Source organism: Temnothorax curvispinosus, unplaced genomic scaffold (genome assembly GCF_003070985.1).
Source record: "Temnothorax curvispinosus isolate PA1 unplaced genomic scaffold, ASM307098v1 QBEX01013717.1, whole genome shotgun sequence".
In the NCBI taxonomy this organism is placed as follows: Eukaryota; Metazoa; Arthropoda; class Insecta; order Hymenoptera; family Formicidae; genus Temnothorax; species Temnothorax curvispinosus.
The window spans coordinates 413806-433987 of NW_020223497.1; the positions used below are offsets into that span (position 1 = coordinate 413806).

Consider the following 20182-nt stretch of genomic DNA (forward strand, 5'->3'; position numbering starts at 1 on the left):
AATAGAACGTAAAAGACGTAGATTTAGTGACTGTAAATAACTGTTACTACTATTTTTTCCAAAAAAAATTTTCAAAAAAAATTGTAAATTGTTTCAAATTTTGTTGCTATATTTTTGTTTGTTGATGATCTGCTTGTCTGTAAAATATTATTATATTTGTTACATTTTTTAATGTTTACACTTTTTTCTGTAAAACCCTTTGTAAAACAGATATTCAAAAATTGATAACTTTTTATCTAAATTGTGAATCGATTTGAAATTTTGCCCCGAACTTTGAAAGAGAATACACAATATGATATTAAATTTTCGTCAACTTCGTTACATTTTAATTAACTCTTTAGAACACCCTTAAAAATATTGCGAAAAATGTTTTTTATGTCGTTAATTGTTTATGTTGAGAAATAAGAATTTGAAAGGTTATAAATTTGTAACATTATCATTTTACCAGCGATTACTGATAATAGGCAGCTCGAGAAGCATCCTCAAATAAATCGCCCGATAAAATGGCATTAATTTTCCAACAGTAACGTTGCACGTATTGGCGTAATTATTTGATTCAATAATTATACCGCGCTGCGAAATGGCAATGCAATTAGCGTGGCGTATAAATCGCGTAATTAGTTAAAACAAAGATCGGTCTCATCATCAGTTCCGCAGCCAATGTTTGTCCGGTTAGCTTTTATTAAAGCGCCGGGCTGTCTGCACAATTGTACAGGGCACGTTGCACGTTAATGTGACTTGCATCTCACACGTGTTCGAAGACCCAGCGCATTTCCGGTCACGAGTGACTCACGCATGTGCTTGAAAAAGTTCCATACATTTCAACCAATTCAATAAAAAGAAGTAATAATTAGAAATTGCTTTTAATAAAAAGCTGTTACAACTTAAGCTTTTTGTACACTACATAGTCATATAAATAAAGAAATATGCAAATGTTATACACATAAAAAATTTTCATATTAAAAATCACGTATTTGCGTCGCAATATTTTAATCTTTTCGCAAGTATTCCTACTTTCTCTTTCATCTGAATGCAAATTGCAATTAATTTAGAAAAATCGTAAAATCTGTGGAACTTTAATGAAGTAATGAAGTATTTTTAATGCTAAAGTAATTTTTAATTCATAAAACTAAGGAGAGGAGAGTAAAAGATGTAGCAAACAATGGCTGAACGCAAACTGGAGCTGTTTGTACGCGGAATATCCCTGTCGGAAATCGGATTTATATGAGTAAATGAACACTATTATCATTCCGCGATAGCGAGGCGATACCTTGACATTTGACATATACGTATTTACAAAGTTACCTTGTACAAATCATTGTGCAATCAATTTCGCGGAAGCACCCTTCAGCGGATATTAGATGCATTGTGCCATTAAACAAAATATTCGACCAAGGACGCAAGCGAGCGCTTGAAAATCAGATTACAAGTATATAACGCGACCTTGCGTGGGGTGGGCCCGCCGCCTGTTGCATTTAATGCGTCGTCCACTTCTGACGATTGCCTCTTGCGAATTTTCATTTTCCAACGTAAAAAATGTACGATGTCCTCTCCACTTATTGACACATTGACATTTATTAGCTACATGCAAACTATTAGTTTTGCGACTGCATCGAATTAAATTATAGTTACATCCTTTTACAGGATTCTGTAAAACAGCGGTACATCATAAAATTTTCTCGTAAAAATGTCACATCAGATTTTAATTATATTACATCCTTACATTAATTAATGATGTTGGTCAAATAAACACATATGTCTCTATACATAAATTTTCCCTTTTCTTAATCATTTATAAATTCGTTTCACTATAAAAAGCCTGAAAAACGTTGGAAAACAATGACTTTTATTATCATAATCACTATTATAATATAAAATTCATTATTATAATAGCGTTAATTTTTAACAGCGATTTTTTAGCCTTGAAAATGAGGACATGCAATGATATAAGTACGCGTTTAATCGCGAATGCGTATTCTCTTGTAACATTATGCAAGCGCACAAATCGACTGATTCCCGTAACTATTCGGCACGGCCTGGTATTTAAACCTATTTCCGGTGTTTAACGAAAGCCGATTATGAAGTAAGGAGTGGAAATTTAATGAAAACAAGAAACCGAAGACGGCGTACTTGGATCGAACGAGCAACAGCTCGCTGGAGCGAAAGTGTTGTTCAATCGGAGCGAATAAACGAGCGGGGGTGTTTGTTTACAAGACGCAAGGACGAATCGCAGTTCCGACGTACGTTGGTGCAACGCCGTTTCTTTGGACGTCGCGACTCGAGAGATCGATCGACGCGATCCTCCTGATCACCCTAGTCCGGAATATTTATTTCGAAAAAAAAATTCATTTGTCTATATATTTAGTCTTTTCTTTCTTATTGTATAGTAAAAGTTTTAGAAGTTGAGAAAGCTCTTCGTAATTATACGCTCATTATAATCTTAGAGATTTAAAGAATATTAAAAAATATATAATATTGTACTATATTCCAGAGAAAACTAAATCAAATTCTAAGAAGAAACGTCCGGCTAATCGATAAAAATGTGCTGCATGACAGAAGGAATTTTAGAATTTTTATTAGAGAACTCCATTTTATAAAGAATCGATCTCTTTTCGGATCTATTGATTCAATAAATGTACTTACATTGACTAGTATTTGTAGCGCCTCTACATAGGAGCGTTCCGTATCGTAAAGCTCCACAACCACATGAGTCCTCGTATCCTGCAATGCAAAAAAGACAATCAGAAAAGATGAGCGGCATTATAATATGAGGAAAGAAAACCGTTTGACCGAGATGGAGAAAGGGAGGGAGCTTAGGCGACCGAGTCACAGCTCGATTATTGCATCGTCTCGTGATGAAGATCGCACGTGTGCTTATGAAAGATGTACACGTGCGATGCTTCACGTGCGTATGTATAATACGAAGCGTTTGATTATGGTCGTTATGCAACATGGACGACGAGCTGCAAGATGTTGAGACGTGTATCGACATTGTGATGCACGCCGGCATCAAGATTCTGTTGTACCTTAACCCTGGATGACTAATATATGACGTAATGGACGTGCTTTCAATTCGCCATAAAATCCGTCACTTTTTCTAAAGGATTTTTTATCTTCAAAATTATTAGATCTCCTCATTTTTTATATTTAATTTTTTTCCTGTGTTTTTTTTCTCACTTTCTTGATTTGCAAATAAAGATATATATTATAAATATTTTTATCATAGGGGAGAGGAGGCTACCTTGTGACACAGGCAACAGTGTTACATTGCGATTATTTTGCGATGTGTACGTTTTATGTGCAATTTTATCTGTGGTTATGCTTTATTTATGTGTAACTGAGATCATATTAATCTAAAAGAGGGATTAACACAAGAAGTAAAAAAAATACAGGTAAGAATCTCTTTCGACCATACTTAAAAAAATATTTTGTCTCCTAAACTTTTTGTAATATTTATCGCTACGGTGCGTATAACCTAAGTATGTACGCATGTATTTGTAGGTTAGTTCGTTGCAAAACGTATTATATGCATTATAAAACAATTATAAGTCATTAAATATATAAATTTTGCAATAAATGTGTCCAGTGTTGTGTGGGGTACCTTGTGACATAGGCTAGACATACAGCAAATAGGTTATAGCGTGATCTATATGTGTGGTCTATTTTGGTATTCTGCAGATTATAAGAAAATTGAATGTCTTTTCAAGATGGACAAAACTTCAAATGCAAAAGAAAAAAACCAAAACTAGCAGAGCTAAGGTGGACGAGGCGACAATGAAAGCTGCGGTGTTTCAAGTCGTCAAAGGAAATCAAAGCATTCGAAGCACAGCAAAATCTTTCAATATCAATCACATGACACTGAGTCGCTGGGTCACTAAATATAAAGAGGCCACGGACGAGCATAAACTTACTATGAAATTTGTCAATTGTCACATAGTACCCTTCTGCCTGTCACACAATACCCCATCAGTTGGGTAAAGTGTGACATTTTCCATATTTTCATTACATTAAGTTATTTACAGATTACAATATTTTTTTATTCATACTAATACGTCTATTTCATTCCTAAAGGTTCAATATAAATGCCAATAAAGTTATTTTTTACAAATTCCACGCTAAAAACAAAAATTTATTGCTCCGAAAAAAAAGTGTCACAAGGTAGCCTGGTCTCCCCTATATATATATATTTTTTTTTTCCCCACTAAAACACGTTGCGTAATTCTGAATAAAAAGAAAAGAACTAAGTAAATAATAAATAAGAAGAGATCTGACCTATCTGACATTTGCGCCACTTATGATTAGTTTAGTTACTTTTGCAAAAGTTTACCCAACGCTTACTTAAAATGCTCAGAAAGCTTTTTCATTCAGAATTAACCGTGCTCAGTCTATAAACATCAAAAACAAGAACTACCCACGCGCTCGGAGGTGACGCGTTCGTTATTCTCGCTGTCCACCGATGACGTACTGACGAGCTTGCGATCAGCGTCCATTGTCATCCACGTAGGCCACCTGTACTGAGATTTCGTCAGCATTGATGTCCTCCAATCGCATAGTAATCCGATCGATCGCGCGGAAATGGCGTATAGTTTCGCAATCTCCCGAAACCGATGCACTGTGAGAAGCGCGCGCGTGTCCGACTGTAGAGTATGCACTTGCGTCTCGCGCGTTTCCGGTCTCTCACTTTAATCTATTCCGCTTGGCGGAAACGAGGTGAAACCAAAGTAGAGCTCTTAAGCTTCCGTACGTAAAAGCTGCTCTCAAACGTTTTATTCTTGGACTCTTCCCATGAGCTTCAAGTCGATCGCGCCCAAATACTTCACGACTCGGTAAACTACATCGATAAAGCAGCAATTAGTATCTCGATACAGGAACAATTACAATTTGTATTTTTAAATTTTATGATTCTCGTAAATTTTATACAAAATAAAATATAACTTTTACTGCGTATTTCATTAGCATACATCTTTAATTTAAATTGTTAATGTAATCTCCCAGAAAACTATTGTTATAAAAAAATATGACTGTAATCCAAACAAATATCGATCATCGCGAGTGACTAACATTGCAAGTTTATATAAACCGCATGTATATATTTGTGTTCCTTCAATCCTTATATTTCTATACTTCTTCATTTTCAGCATAAAACTTCCGAGGTAATTAATAACTTCCATCCACACAAAAGTTTCCAAGAAACCAATGCAAATATTCAAATAAAAACAGACCTATTCATGTTCTCAATCTGTATATCGATCGCCACGATACTCTTTGAAAAATTCTTTCTCGAGTATCATTCTTTCCTTTTTAATACAACAATTCTAAAGTAGATGATTTTCGCGAGATTTATAACAGTGTCTATTTCCAGGGAAAACTAATATTAAATGAGAAAACAATATACACTTTGAATTTTAGCATTGATCACCGCGTACGATCGGTAAAGCGTAAGTTGCGCAAGTTCCGGCTCGAAGTAAAATGGAAAAGAGAGCTGACTGTCGATCGACGCTCGTGCGTCGTACTTATCTGAAACCGGCGCGCGTGTCAGAGAGAAAAAAAAAGAGCCGTGTCTCTCGGCGTGTCTGCGCTCCTACTCACGACACGCTCGTGAACAGCGCCTCTTTAAAAGCTCGTGGAAATTTGCATGCGGAGCTTTCGCGCCTCTGGACGATCGCGCGTCGAACGCGTCGTGTACGAACGAACCGACCAGTCGCCTGTTATATTTAGCAACCGTGACTACAAAGACCACCCGCTTCGTCCCGTGAGCTTGCAAGCTCATCCGCGGCGCTCTTTCTGTCCCTCTCCCTTTTTTTCACGCTCCATCAGTCTTTCTTCGTTCCATGGGGTCGCGCCCGGTTACGGAATCGATAGTGATCCCTTGATCACGTTGTACGAGTATAATGATCCGTTGTGCGATCGCTTAATTACGCGAGTTTTCTTCGCTAATTAGTCGCGGAGTTATATCACAAACGTTCGGCGTCTATCTACCGTGTATGTAAGTAGCCTTCACCTTGGTATCACGGAGAAAGTGCGTAACTCAAGATTTTTTCAAACAGAAAAACTATATATGAGCTCTCTGCGGGATAAATGCTTCTTCTTCTGCACATAACTTGTAGTATTTATTAAAATTTTAAATGAAAAAATGTTTTGCGCCTTCATATATTCCACCCGTAAAGAAAACAAATTATCTAATAACGCGTTGACAGTCGCAATTGACTTTCTTACGTGACTGTAATTCTATTATGTAAACTGATAGTCTATTACGCAAGCACTTAGTTTTATACTATTATATATCAAATACTTTTACTTCGCCAGTGAGTAGTGAAATTACAAAAATCCTTTGCTACGACCAAACTGGCTAATATTTATTTAACAAGCACAACGCGTTTCAACCGAGATTCCGGTCCTTCTTAAGTGCGTACAATAAATTAACGCTTGCAAAACACTTCATTATACACAATGTGGCAGCAATGAGCCTACAAAATGTTTTGTGTGTCAAAGGCGATAGAAGATATTCGAGTCGTAACGTATTTAACAGACGTGAAATTCGGTGGTGCGTTCACTATGGCTGCAGTCCACTTGACGCTACAAATGCTTTGAAGCGTTCTTCTTCTCCTTCTTTCTTTATTGAAAGAAAGGAGAAGAGCAATGCTTCGAAGCATTTGTAGCATCAAATGAACCGCAGCCTATAGGTGACGACAGACGACTGTCGTCACCTATAGTGAACGCACCACCGAATTTCACGTCTGTTATATATGTTACGACTCGAATATCTTTTATCGCCTTTGACACACAAAACATTTCGTAGACTCATTGCTGCCACATTGCGTATAATGAAGTGTTTTGCAAGCGTTAATTTATTGTACGCACTTGAGAAGGACCGGAATCTCGGTTGAAACGCGTTGTGCTTGTTAAATAAATATTAGCCAGTTTGGTCGCAGCAAAGGATTTTTGTAATTTATACTATTATGCTTACGCAAGACAAATACGCCAGATAAAAGTTTGTTAATCAATTTTTTCGTGGCAATTACACGTTATAATACTTGAAAGATTACAGTTTCGCGAAGTTATGCTTTCTAGTTGGAATAAAATATGTGGTTAATACCATTGATAATCATTTTTAAAGGGATAAATTGTGGACCATCTGTTTGTCTCGTTATTACGAGAAAGATTGATCAACAACACGTAACTTTGATAAACAACACGTAACTTTAAATAGATTTAAGAAATAGATCCATGCGATCGGGCGGAATTCGTGGTGATTCATTTGCGAAGTCTCGAGTTGATTCGACAAGGTCAGGAAGAGATATTCGCGTGGCGTAGACGTGATATCGAGAAGAGGAAACGCACATTTCCTGATACTGGAACGTGTTAAAAAAGAGAAATTATGACATTCTTGATCCTGACATTCAGACGTGTCGTTTCAGCAATTCTTCGATTTGACTTGCGCGACGAATTTTAATTTACTTTCAAAGAAATGTACATCACACTGGAGCAGCACGAGAAATCTTGATGCAAACACAAAAAATAAAAGAAAAATGTCTTAAAATACGCGAAAGATTAAATTAAGTCTTGCCCGACAAAGGACCAGAGCTGGATTTTCAAGCGTAGCTTTCCAGTGGCACAAAGTGATCGACATTATTCGATTAGCTCGTAGAAACGCGCACGAAATAATTAAGAGTTTCTCTCAGCCATGCTCAACAACTGCAGAGAAAAATCATTATGTTGCACTGAATCTTTTCACGATAATAACATATTTTAATAACAATATTTTCTATATAGAATTACATATTATTTTTTTATAACCATTAAATTTAATATTAAATAATAATAAAAAGAAGTATTAACCATTTTCTGGTAGAAAAGAAAATAAAAATTTAGAATCAAGTTAAGACGCGAGTGTAATTATGTTTATAAGTTATAATAAAAATTTAGAAAGTGTAACAAATTAAATTTTAATGAAGTGAAAATGCATGCCTTATTCTGTGTGTTTTTTTTAAATTATAATTAGACTTTATTGCAGTAAATATAATAATTGTATCTAATATCGCGAAAAGAGAATATATGTTTCAAGTTAAAGAAATTTGAAGAAAGATAAAAAAAATTGTACGATAGGACAATCGATCGCTCAATATAGCGAAGCATATTAAACGTGTCGTTATAAGAACCAGCCGTGTTTAAACGTTGAAGAGAGTTGAAAACGCTCGTGTACTTACAAATACTTGTCCATACCCCTTCGCGTCACCCTAGAGTGCTACGCGATCGCAAGTAAACACTTTCAACGTAAGTTTGCACATCGACGAGGCTCGAATGAAATTACAACCTGTTACACACGACGGAGGCGTCGCGACGCGCCTGTAATTGCCCGGTCGCCCGCGCTACTTCAATTCTCGTCGACAGAGAAAGAGAGAGAGAGAGAGAGAGAGAGAGAGAGAGAGAGAGAGAGAGAGAGAGAGATAAAGAGATAAAGAGAGACAAAGAAAGAAAGAAAAAGAGAGAGAGAGAGAGAGAGAGAGAGGGAGGGAGGGAGGGAGAGAGAATGAAAAAGAAGCGTAAATCGAAGCGGAGCGATAGATCTTGTTTAACAGTCGCATCTCATGTATACACAACTCGCTACGGTTATTTCAACCTAACGAAACAAACGGATGGCACGGGATGATATAACGCCGCACGAACAAATCGAGAGATGATATAACCCAAGGCGATTACACCGATCGAGGATCTATTCGAACGAGGTAATCGTCGCTTCTGTTCTCGAGTAACAATAGACGTATTGTCGGATTTCAACAAACGCGCGAGATTTGCTTTATTTCCTCTCCCCACGCCGAATTCTTCCTCGCATGTATAATAAAATGCCGGTAACTTTGCGATCCGCCGATATTTTCAGAGCGCTCTTATTTACGAAAGAATTGATTACTTAATGCGAGAGGAGTATTATTTAACTTGAATTTGTGCTCCAATGCCCTACTGCTCCATTGCGTAACGTTATAGCTGCACCTGACAGCCTGTTGTTTTATCGTCGAAAATAAACGCCACGATATCTATTAATTTATCCGTAAGCCAAATCGTTTGTTTCCAAAACTTTCGAGCATTCAATTCGATGGAAATGCTATTCGCCGCTGTAATCCCATCACGTTGCACAAAATAAATGCAACGCGCGAAATAAATGTCGCACCAAAACATTCCTGTTAAAAACTGGAGTTTATTCTTTAAATATAAATAAATTTTAATTCCCTCCCTAATCGATCAATACATCCAACCCCAATTTTTACTCACGAAATTGGAAAATTTGGGATCAACATCGAGAGATTGCTCTCCGGTGGGAACAAAGTGTTTTGACAAGACACTCGCGATGATCGGTCCCGTGCTATCTAGCTGCTAGAGCTACCTGTCGCGGTATCACATCGTAATAGATTATTATTATCGATTTATCGGGATTTGTTATCGATAAAAGAAAAAAAGTCTAGAAACCATTCTGCGAGAATGAATATTGTATAATACTTTCTTACGCGCACGTTCGATTTGCCGAGCACGATAGCGAGAGTGATCGCGGCGAGGCGGTGAGATTTTTCCCGCGTGTGCTGTTCCCGCCGCAGCTTTCCCGCCGACGAGCAACAGTTAGACGCGGCGTTACGCCTGAAACTGGCGACCCGTCGCACAGCTACCAGGAAGCTGATCGATGCTCAAGAGAATAACGGCGGTGGAGAGGACAGAAGCCGGACGCCGTCAGGACGCCGGCGCGCTCTTCACGTGGATTACATGCGCTCCGCTCCGTATCGTGACACTACATCACCGCCGCCAACGTCCTTTCCCTCCCACGACCTTGTCCTACGAGGAGACGAGGCGCGACCTTGCGTCGGGGCGTCGGGTTAACCCTTTCGAAACTCGTTACTGTGCAACAGGTCCTTAATGCCGCGCCGGGTAGATTTGGGCGGAGATCGATGATAAACCGTTCCGAAATTAATTTTCGTTTCCTATTGAATTATTGCGTGCAACGGAGTGATTAGTCAGGCAAGAAAACACTGATGAGTCGTCCCTATTTAATTCTCAGTTGAATATATTTAATCTCAATTACGTATAAATACGTCGAAGCGGCCACGATGCAATACAGCCTGATTTTCTCTATTACCGGGTCGCGTTTTACGGTTACTTATTATCTATTAATTATTCAATTAGAATTCTTTTATCGGTATCGGAATCAGGATTAAGAGATTCCGTTTTACAATCCGCAAAACGCGTTTCTGCGCCGTGAAAAATGTGAGAGAATTTCGCCTGACAGCGCGAAACTTCCTTTTGAAGTCTATGATGTATAATTGAGACGAGATATGAATAAAATCCATGATTTGCTTGGTTTATTCATCTTTCAGGTAAATTGTAAATTGTAAATAAAATTACGGTTACTCTCTAAATTAATGGCGAAACTAAATATCGCAAAATTATCGAGAATATGCGCATTTTGCACCGCGCTTGAATTTAAGCTCAACTTAAGGAATCACTTAACGTCGCGAACGATCGTCGGTCGCATTTAAATTTAAGTCGCACGTTTACCGGCAGACGCGTTACGATTTTACGACAATGTTCGACCGGGACTACGGGCTTTCCAAGTCGTTCGCGCGTAACCGTACATTTTGTTCTTTCAAATAACAGATCTAATTCATAGCCGAGCGGCATTCTGGCCCGTAAACTCGCTCCGGAGGCACGCTCGCTCGCACGCTCGCGACCGCGAGAGCACGTCCCCGCGCGCGCGCGACGATGCCTGGACTCACGCCCGAATAAACTCGTCCACGTGAGGATTCCGTTAAAGAAGTTGAACGTACGATTTATGCAAGCCGAGCGTGCGAGAACAATGACCGGCTGGCTCTATAAGCTGTTTCACGGAGACGCGCGGCTTTTGTGTTTACCGGTGGCGGACGGGCGGGAGGAATCGATAAGCCCGCGAAGCGAATTCGAATATATCGTCACAATAAACAGACGTCTGTTAAAGCGGCTCTTCCTTCTTATTCGACAACGAGGATTAATTTCCGCCACCCGCGCTCGTTCTCCGGAAGCGGCACAACCGTTGCTGCTGAGAATACGTCGATGATGCACTCCGATGAGAATCATATGAAGCAGGAAGAAAGAAGACCTTCTCAATGCAGCTAGATTATTCTTCGGGATCCTTTTTGATCCCAGCGGTCATGAAATAATTCTGTTAAGTTATTTTATGCAACACGTGCATGGAAAGTTCCCCATTACGCTCCGCCCCTCCCCCCCACGCCCTTCTCCCCGCCTGCGCCCAACTTTTCGGCTCGGAGGGGCTTCGCCCCCCCTCGTTGGGAGAAACAGCTCCCCGCAAGTCCTTCTTTAAGGACTCGGGGGGGCTTCGCCCCCCTTCGCCCTGCAAGGACGACCACGACGGCTCGCCTCTTGCATGCAAATCCTTTTTTAAACTTTAGACGCACTTGTGATATAAAATAGTGTGTGTAATACGTGCGAGTTGAGAATTGGACACGCGTGCGGAGTGGACGCCTTCGGCTCGTGCGTCACTCCGCACTTGTGTCCAATTCTCAACTTCCCGCACTTGTTACACAAATAACTAAAAGTGAAATAGTAAAGATCAGAGCTCTGAATAAACGTTTGTGAAAACCTCCGCTTTTTATCAAATGTCATCACATAAACCTCATGAAAACAAATCTCAGTATTTTATGTTGTTAAAAGGTCGATTACGATTTTGTGTTTAAAGAATTTTTCATTTTTCACCTTTCGCTCTTGCGGCAGAATTATGTAAACCATGTTCGAAAAATTGGATATTGCATTCCCATATTAACATATATACATATTGTTGAATTAAAAATTTGACAATTAAATAATGTTAAAAGTGCTAAAACATAATGTAACATGCAGTAGTTAATTAGCTTATTTTAGCTTCCTACGATTTCTCGGGAAACATTACAAAGGATTTACAATGATATAATGGTATATGGAGTTACGAGAAGATAAAATAAAAAAATCGCAGCGATGATGTGGTATAGATCAAGGGTCAACGTGAGTGTCACATCAAGATGGGCGAAACGCCGACAATTTTTCTTAACGACGCACGGAATGCGCTCGTGATTGCGGTTTGGCACGCACCCTCTCCGGATTATTCTATCGCATTTTTGTAACGTCCTGCAGCCTATATTTATTTCGACGATGCTTGTTTAGTCTGCGTCCAGGCTTGCGGCGGGCATCGAAACGCTGCTTTTCGGAGGCGCATTTAGCGAGTTTATCGCGCCGCTGCAAAATGCAACGCATTACGCATTGTTCCCACCGTGTGCAAATCCTGTACGTGAATTACTGGCCCGTGAATTCGTGTGGGAATTTTTTTTTTTATTATTTAATTATTCACGTAAATAATTGAGTACTTTAACATAGAAGAAAATATTGATTAAATATTTTTCGCAGTCCAGAAATATATTTTAAGTCCAGAAATTATTGCGTTTATTTGCGAATTGCCAGAAATTTGATTTCACTTTCTATCAAAAATTTAATTAATAATTAATTCAAAAAGTAATTTTGTATGTATTGTATGTGTTGTATAACACCGTAAAAAGAAAATATTGCTTAAAGATACCCGTTTCCTTAACGCCGAAGTACAGGACAAAGTTCTACAGTAAGAAGAAAAAGAAGAAAAAAAATCTTATGTTATATCTGAAATATAAATAATATATTCTAACAGCGATAAAAATACTTAAAAAAGAAAAAAGTTTATGTATTTGATTTAGCAAATGGATGTTAAAACATTCGTTTTCGGCATTTTTCCAGAACAATATGCGCGAAAGTGTTACCAATATAAAATATTGCGCAAACGTGCATGCAAACAAGTAGGTTTGTGATCGTAGCGCGATAATAAAGTTACGCACGTTTATGGGTTGAGCAGAGGCATGAACGCGCGCGCGAGACTCGAAAATGCATTTCTGTTTACTCACAACAGGCGGAGAGTGCCTTTGCGCACGATCTTAAGGTCGATTCGATCGAATTAAATATCGCGCAACAGCGAGTGCCCGCGCTTGCGAAACTACAGGCATCAGCCGGCCAAGTGGTTTATACCATCGTGTAAGTTAAATATTTAAATATTTCCCAGTAACGTGCCCCGCAGCGAATGGTGCAACTACTTCGTGCCCGCGCGCGCGCGCTGCACTCGTCGGTTTATTCATAGATTATCCGGCAACATCCTGGCCTACCACGCGGCCCCGCGTGTAGATGCATCACGCCGCAGTTTCACGATCATTCTTCGATCCGATCGAAATGTCGCAAGGTATTGCGAGAGCAACGCGTTGCTGATTTATGGTGATTCTTGTTTTGTGCACGTCGAACAATCAATCTAAATAAAATTCTCTAATATCCATCACTTTTAAACTGAAAGCCTTCTCAGTCGTAATCCTGCGAAGATTTATCATAAAATATTTAATAATAAAATAATATTGCGCAAAGAACAAAATAATATACTGTTTAGAAATAATACAGTTTGTGTGTGTGTGTGTGTGTGTGTGTGTGTGTGTGTGTGCGTGTGCGTACATCTTTATCAATATTTACAAAATTATTGAGAGATAAAGGAGATCTTAGTGAATAGATACGTGTCCAAACCTAAGTGCCAATAAAAAGATATCGAATGAGAAAACATTCTCGTATCGTTTCGATATTAAAGGAGGTCCTACCGACAAGTTTGTCCGAGTCTTGGAAATTGCTGCAACGATATCGAACGCGTAAATGCGTTTAATATCGCGCGTGCACGAGATTCCTTTACGGTCTCCCCCGAGAGACTGATGTACTTACTGATACAAGCGGCGAGTAATAAAAGTCGGTACCTACCGATACCACCTACGTGCCTAGTCGCGTCCGCACCTCTTAACAGTCAATGGAACCACGATTACGCTATTGTTCGAAAGTTTATGACCGGCCGACGGGCCTTTCATTATTCTCCGGCGTGTATCTCTCGCCGCGCGCCGACGCGACGCGACGCGCTTTCGCGCGCGTCGAATTTCTGCCGTTCGGGGCCGCAGTTTCTCTAAACTTCCACCGATAATGCTGTCGATAAAGTAACGAATTTGTACTCCCGGTACCGTGCAGGCTCTACTCCATCACGTCTGGGAAAACTTGCTACTTCAAGAATACATACATCACCGGAATACTTGGAGACTTTTGGACGCTACCGCGCTTCGCAGTTTCAATATTAAATTAATGATTAAAGCGCATACGAGCGTATACGAGTACATCGAATAATCGATATGACGTTTAAATAAAATAAACATTAAAATACCACATACTATGTATAAAATATTTATCCCTGCTCGGGCGTACAAGAATAAAAAAAAAATATATATATATATATAATATATATAAAATAAAAGCTGTATGCAACATACGTATATATGTAATGTATATATGCGTGTGTATAAATTTATACATAAAATTTTTTAGAAATTTTTCACAGAACAGAATTATATTTCTCGATAATTGTACCATAATCGTCTCGATAAGATCATTTCTTCAATGAAATTATTCATAAAACTATATTTTTACAATATAGAAAACAATTTGCAAATTTATTATAAAATTGACAAGTTAAACGAATATTTTACTTTGAATTTCAATATACTGCTTCGTCATAATAATTTATTGATCTGATAAGAATGCAAAAGTATCTATACAGAAATAAGAAAGAGACCGCGGATTTCGCATAATCGTGAAAATTGAAAGGGATTACGAGGTATTCAACGACGAGCTTTCGTGAGCTTTACACGGCGGTAGGTGTTTAGTATTACGTCATTCTCCGCTCGTCCGGGGGATTTCATGAATGGAACGCAAAATTCACGATGCCTGGGCGTATAGTGACGTCAACGGTAAACATGACGTCGACGGAGGGTCTCTCGTATCCGTGGAAGAAATAGTTCACTGCTCTCTCTCTCTCTCTCTCTCTCTCTCTCTCTCTCTCTCACCGATGAAAACGCGACTGTGTACAAATTTAATGTACGGATTGATACCTGCCGGGTCAGCGCGTATTTCCATCGCGTCGCGGATGCAAAAATATGGTTCTGACCAGGATGTGTGCGCGAAACTCCGCACGTCGTGGGATGATGACTATAACTGGCGTGCACAGAGATATCGCGCGGTAAATGCATTCCGCTTCGCGTCATAAACAATTCTGCTTTCTCTCAGCAGACACAACCTTGCTTTCTTTCCGTGACTAATTTCCGCTGTGTGCGCATCGTCGCAATACGATATAAATTCTTCGAAAATCCTCGTTAATCCTCGTTCGCGAATGCCATTCGTATTAAAATTCATCCGTGCCTCAAATCCCGGTGAAGAAATTCACGGAATATCTCGTCCGCTAAAAAGAAATGCATTCCTCGTTGTTGAATCGACTGACTGATATCTACAAGTCTATTTTTAATACGACACGTGAACGGAAATAATCTTAATGAAAATAAGCTTTTCAACGTAGATCTGTAATTTTTTTTTTTATATAACTCGTATACGCGTTTCCCATGGAAAATGAATTTAAATTGAATTATTTGCAATGTCCGTTTCGGATTGCCACACACGATTCTATTTCAGTTTCCTTATGTAAATATAGAAGTTCTCACGCGCTACGTCTAGCAAGTAACATTGAAACGCTGAGATCAATTGAGCTTTATTGCTAATAGCTGCAAACGTTTTAACATTTCACGCTCAATATTCTACGATCACGAACAAATTGACCGCGGCGTGAGGATCCGTCTGACTCCTAATCGGCGTGGAGAACGTGACTAAGTTATGGCGACATCTTTAAGTGATATATTTGCGGCTGCCAAGGACTTGTGGATAAAACGGGCCTATCGTTCCCGCGGTTCTTTGTTGTTCTTTCCAAACGGCAAACGTGCTGGATAGGGGACGCGCGCATTGCATAAGCTCATCAGAATTGCGTAAGTTCTACCGCGGAATATGTACGAGGGAATGGTGCGTACTTATAAAATCATCGAAAATGTCTGGAAATAACATAATTTTGGAAACTGTTATCCCTCGATGTCGCTTAAATTAAACTTCTTTATGAGACCAGATTTAATCTGACATAATTCGTAAATAGAATTATGTAGTAAGTAGAATTACCTCGTAAAGTTAGAATTCAGTAGCGGATCGGGATATATTCCAACGTGGCCTTGTGTTCTCCGCGATGTTATTGCCGCAATATTTCTAGTTCAATTCCCAAATCGTGTCTCTGTATCGCCAAAAGTATTTTTGAGATATATATATATATTTTTTTACATAAAAAGAGAGGTATGCATATCAATTTAAATATAAGCGTATATACCGCGCAAGGTCGCGAAGTTTGCACCAAGATGATCGTGGCACGCGAATCATCGCATCGATGTTGAGGACCGTGGTGTCGGTCCCCAGGTACGCCTAACCCGCCAGGAATATCCGCGTACACGCCCCCGCCAGAATCGTATAGGGACTCTATACCAACGTCGAGTGCACTGGCCAAGGCACGGACTCATCCGAGAAATATGGCCGTATATTATTATTAGATTGTGTTTTCGGCGCTGGAGTCGAACGGGCGCGCGAGCGCGCGGCCATTCGTTTCGCTCGGATTGCGGGATTTCGGTTTACCGGCGCTTTACCTCTCGTGGCCTCTCGGCCAGGGGCCGTATTCTGTTCCGCTAAAATCGGCTTACCGACAATTGTCGGTGTCGTTGCGGAGCTTTTACACGATATGAAAAACCTGCGCAACGACACCTACAATTGTCGGTAAGCGGATTTTAGCGGAACAGAATATGGCCCCAGATGTTAGAACGCTGATGCGCGAGCCAGAGATACAGGGTGATAAGCCGTGCGATCAGCGTCTTTGTACGATATTCAGAAAAGAAGCGAAATTCGAGGAAGAAGCGGAGTCAGAATTTTTTGGCTCGCATTCATGCCACGCATTTAACGACGAAATGTGACCGTCTCATCCTGAGATTTATTCGTTTAACATAAAGAATTTGTCGACGAGAACCAGTCAGTCATATTCATGCATGGTTTAGCGTTGGATATAAATAAATTATTTCTCCCACAGAGAGGAGAGATATTACAAGAATATTAAATGAGTGAATGACACGATGTATTTTTTTTATTGCAAATTAGCTTTTAAAAAAATAATGTAACAAATTTTATGGCTTTAGCATACTTTACAAAATAATTTAAAATAAATGACCGTTATTATTTTATAAACCTTGGTGCAGATTTAGAATGCCAACATCAGTTTTTTTCCTCTTTTTTTCTTTGTCGCGTATAATTAAAACATTTTCGTAATATAACGACATCGTATGCGATGTGCAAGAAAAGCTTTTCCGACAGAATCGCTCATTCATTAATCAAAAGGAGCGTGCATTGTGCATGCATCAAATGTCTCGATAACAAATGCGCTGCACGAATCGTGCGGATACTTTACGGCCCTCCCTCGCTCTTATCTCCATCGTATCGCGAAAAATGGGCGAAATGTAGCCGGGGCATTGTAACCGGCAATTTATATCGAAGCGAGATAATCTCTGACTCACGTTTCGATGCGCCGGTGCGCGAGCCACCCTCTCCGAGGACCCTCTCAGCAGCTCCGCGAGCAGCTCAGGACTCGGCCCCGGAAGTCCGTCAAGTTTGGTCGGGCTGGAGGTCGTCCGATGGTGGCAAGGCGTGGGCGGCTCGGAGCCGCTGTTGTTGTTGCTGCTCGCGTTGTACGAGAGATTCGCGGAGATCTTTCTGCGAGGACGAAGACCTTCCTCGAGCGCGATATCGGTGGTGCGCGGTTTCGCCATCTCAGCCTCCAGCATTTGGCCGTAGGGCCCGCGAAGGGGCCTCTTGCTATACCTTGACGTTTGAAAAGAAGAGAATCTTTATGTTATTAATGTTTATAGATATCTATCAGTGGTAAATTAGGAATTAAAATAAAAATTTTAGCTTTCAATAAAATTAAAATTGTTGACGTTGTAGCTGTAAAAAAATTTTATTTACATCTTTAAAATATAAGAAAGAGTTTTTTAATTGTTATACTTGTGTTATATTTGTGTGCGTGCTTTTTGAAAATGCTTCTTTAACACGTTTTTTAAAGCTTAAGAATATTGAAGCTTGACGATAAAATATGAACTTGATAAAATCTTGCGAGGAGAAACCGAACGAGCAATCAAAATGTAAAAATTTTTGCTTTACACATAAAACTTTGATTGTCTCATTAAGGTTATTATTAACGCAAAATTGAAAATGGAAAAGAAATATATACGTTAAATCGTCGCGTCTCCATGTCAGGCGCACTTCCGTTCTATTTCGATGGGTCTGGATGTATAGGTTCTCCGGTTACCTTCGAGGCGTGTGGCCCTCGCAGTCGGACAGGTCGCTAGGCGTCGCAGGTGGCTCGTCTCTCTCCTCGCTGCTCTGAGCCGACAGCTTGTTCCTGTCCGCGTCCAAGGGCTCTGGCCATTGAGTTATGTACACGCCCTTCCTCCTCTTGCTAGTGTCGCCCCGATATCGTCTCGTCTTGCCGGATGGCGAGGATGCCTCCGAGGGCGTCTCGCTCGGCGCCTCGCTGCCCTCGCTCGCTTGACTCAGTCGCGGCTCCTCCGGGGGTGGTGTGATGATCACCTCGTGCGGCTCTATCCTGGTTTCTAAAAGCCATTTTTACGATTCTGTCATTCTTGTCTGACTATCGTATGTCAAAACAAATCAATATTGATTTATTTCTGCCAATCAATAATACGATCAGAGAAGAATCTATATGAAATTAACGAAACAGCAGCTTTGAACTTCAAACTTTCACAACAAGCAAAATATAGTTAATTAAAATTATGAGAAATAAGACCGTTATGATACAATCAAATTATAATAAAACGCCATTTATAATCCAAGCTTGGATCTTAGTAGCCCAATACTATTTCTGTGTGTATATTATACAGATATTTCCCAACTTATTGTTAGTAAATTGCGCGCCGATTCTTTGTCAGCCTTAAAACACAGTTATTGTTGGAACATTAAAATAACTGTGTTTTAAGTCCAACAAAGAATCGGCGTGCAGTTTACTAAGTTGGAAAATATGTGTATAATATACACGTAAAAATAGTACTAAACTGCTATGATCCAAGCTCGGGTCGTAACATTTTCGGAACAAACTCAATCTATAGTTCCGAAGAAAATATGTTTTCAAATTAGAGTAAAACGCCATTTATGGTCCGAGTTTGACCTATGTAATTAGAATAAAACGCCATTTACGGTCCGAGCTTGAATCTTAGTAGCCTATAGACTACTATGATATATATTTTGTTCGGAACTATAGAGTGAGTTTGTTCCGAAACATTTGTATACTTAAAGACTATATTTTAAGATATATATTTTAAGACTAGATATAAGAATAGAAGCAGACTCTTAGGCGTTCTCCCAGCACATCTTCTAGCTTGATTATACTTTTGCTAAGAACCTGAATACTTATTAGCTTTAAATTCTATAATCCTCCTTAAGTTCTCATTCCCCTCTGTTACTGTGTAAAACTGTAAATTTTTATTTAGCTGGTGAAAGTTAAATTTTTTAATATAAAACGAATTATAAGAAATAAATTTCTTTGTGATTTATTTCTGTCTGCATCGAATATTTCATCATTTATAAAATAATATGTGCGTTTCTTGATTTTTTCAGACTTTGAGATAAAGGAGCGCTATATGGTTGGTTAAATTTAACAAAACTAAATTTAATTCTAAAGTCACTTTAATTTGTGCCAAAATTGGAAATTCCAAAGAAGTTTACAGTTTAGCGTGAAAATTCATCGTTGCAAATTCGATCTTAGAGAAGGCAGAGTTTATCAACATATGGGATCAGATCAAGTAGGCGTTCATGTATCTCGTGATGTCAGAGACGATGGACAAAGAATAATGCGGAGGGAGGGGGGGGGGGGGGGCGCGGGAGAGAACGAGAACTATTTTGGGTGCATCGACAGGAGCACGGGTACAAAGGTGCACGCAAGTTCCATGTTATTTTGCGTGGTACTATTTTCAGAACGGTGGGTGCCAGAATGGAAATAGACATTTGAGCGTCATTGAGTTATAGCCATCTTCATTGATGACTTCACGCACGGTCGCTCTCACACGCGCCTGGAACCGCGTTCTATTCACAATAAATAATGAACTGACGCGCATTTCTCAACGATGACGACGGTATCCTACCGTCGCGTCGCGGCTAC

General features: G+C 39.5%; 1 protein-coding gene across 6 annotated transcripts in view; it reads right to left on the reverse strand.

Moving 5' to 3' along the window:
• Positions 1–20182, reverse strand: part of LOC112463866 — a 55888-nt gene that overhangs the window by 13789 nt on the left and 21917 nt on the right. For all 6 annotated transcript variants that reach the window (XM_025030528.1, XM_025030527.1, XM_025030526.1 and 3 more), the window contains exons 7-9: positions 18317–18620; positions 17526–17829; positions 2644–2721 (exon numbers count right to left, since the gene is read on the reverse strand). In XM_025030528.1, coding sequence (XP_024886296.1) covers positions 2644–2721; positions 17526–17829; positions 18317–18620 — 686 coding nt within the window. The remainder of the gene's footprint in view (positions 1–2643; positions 2722–17525; positions 17830–18316; positions 18621–20182) is intronic.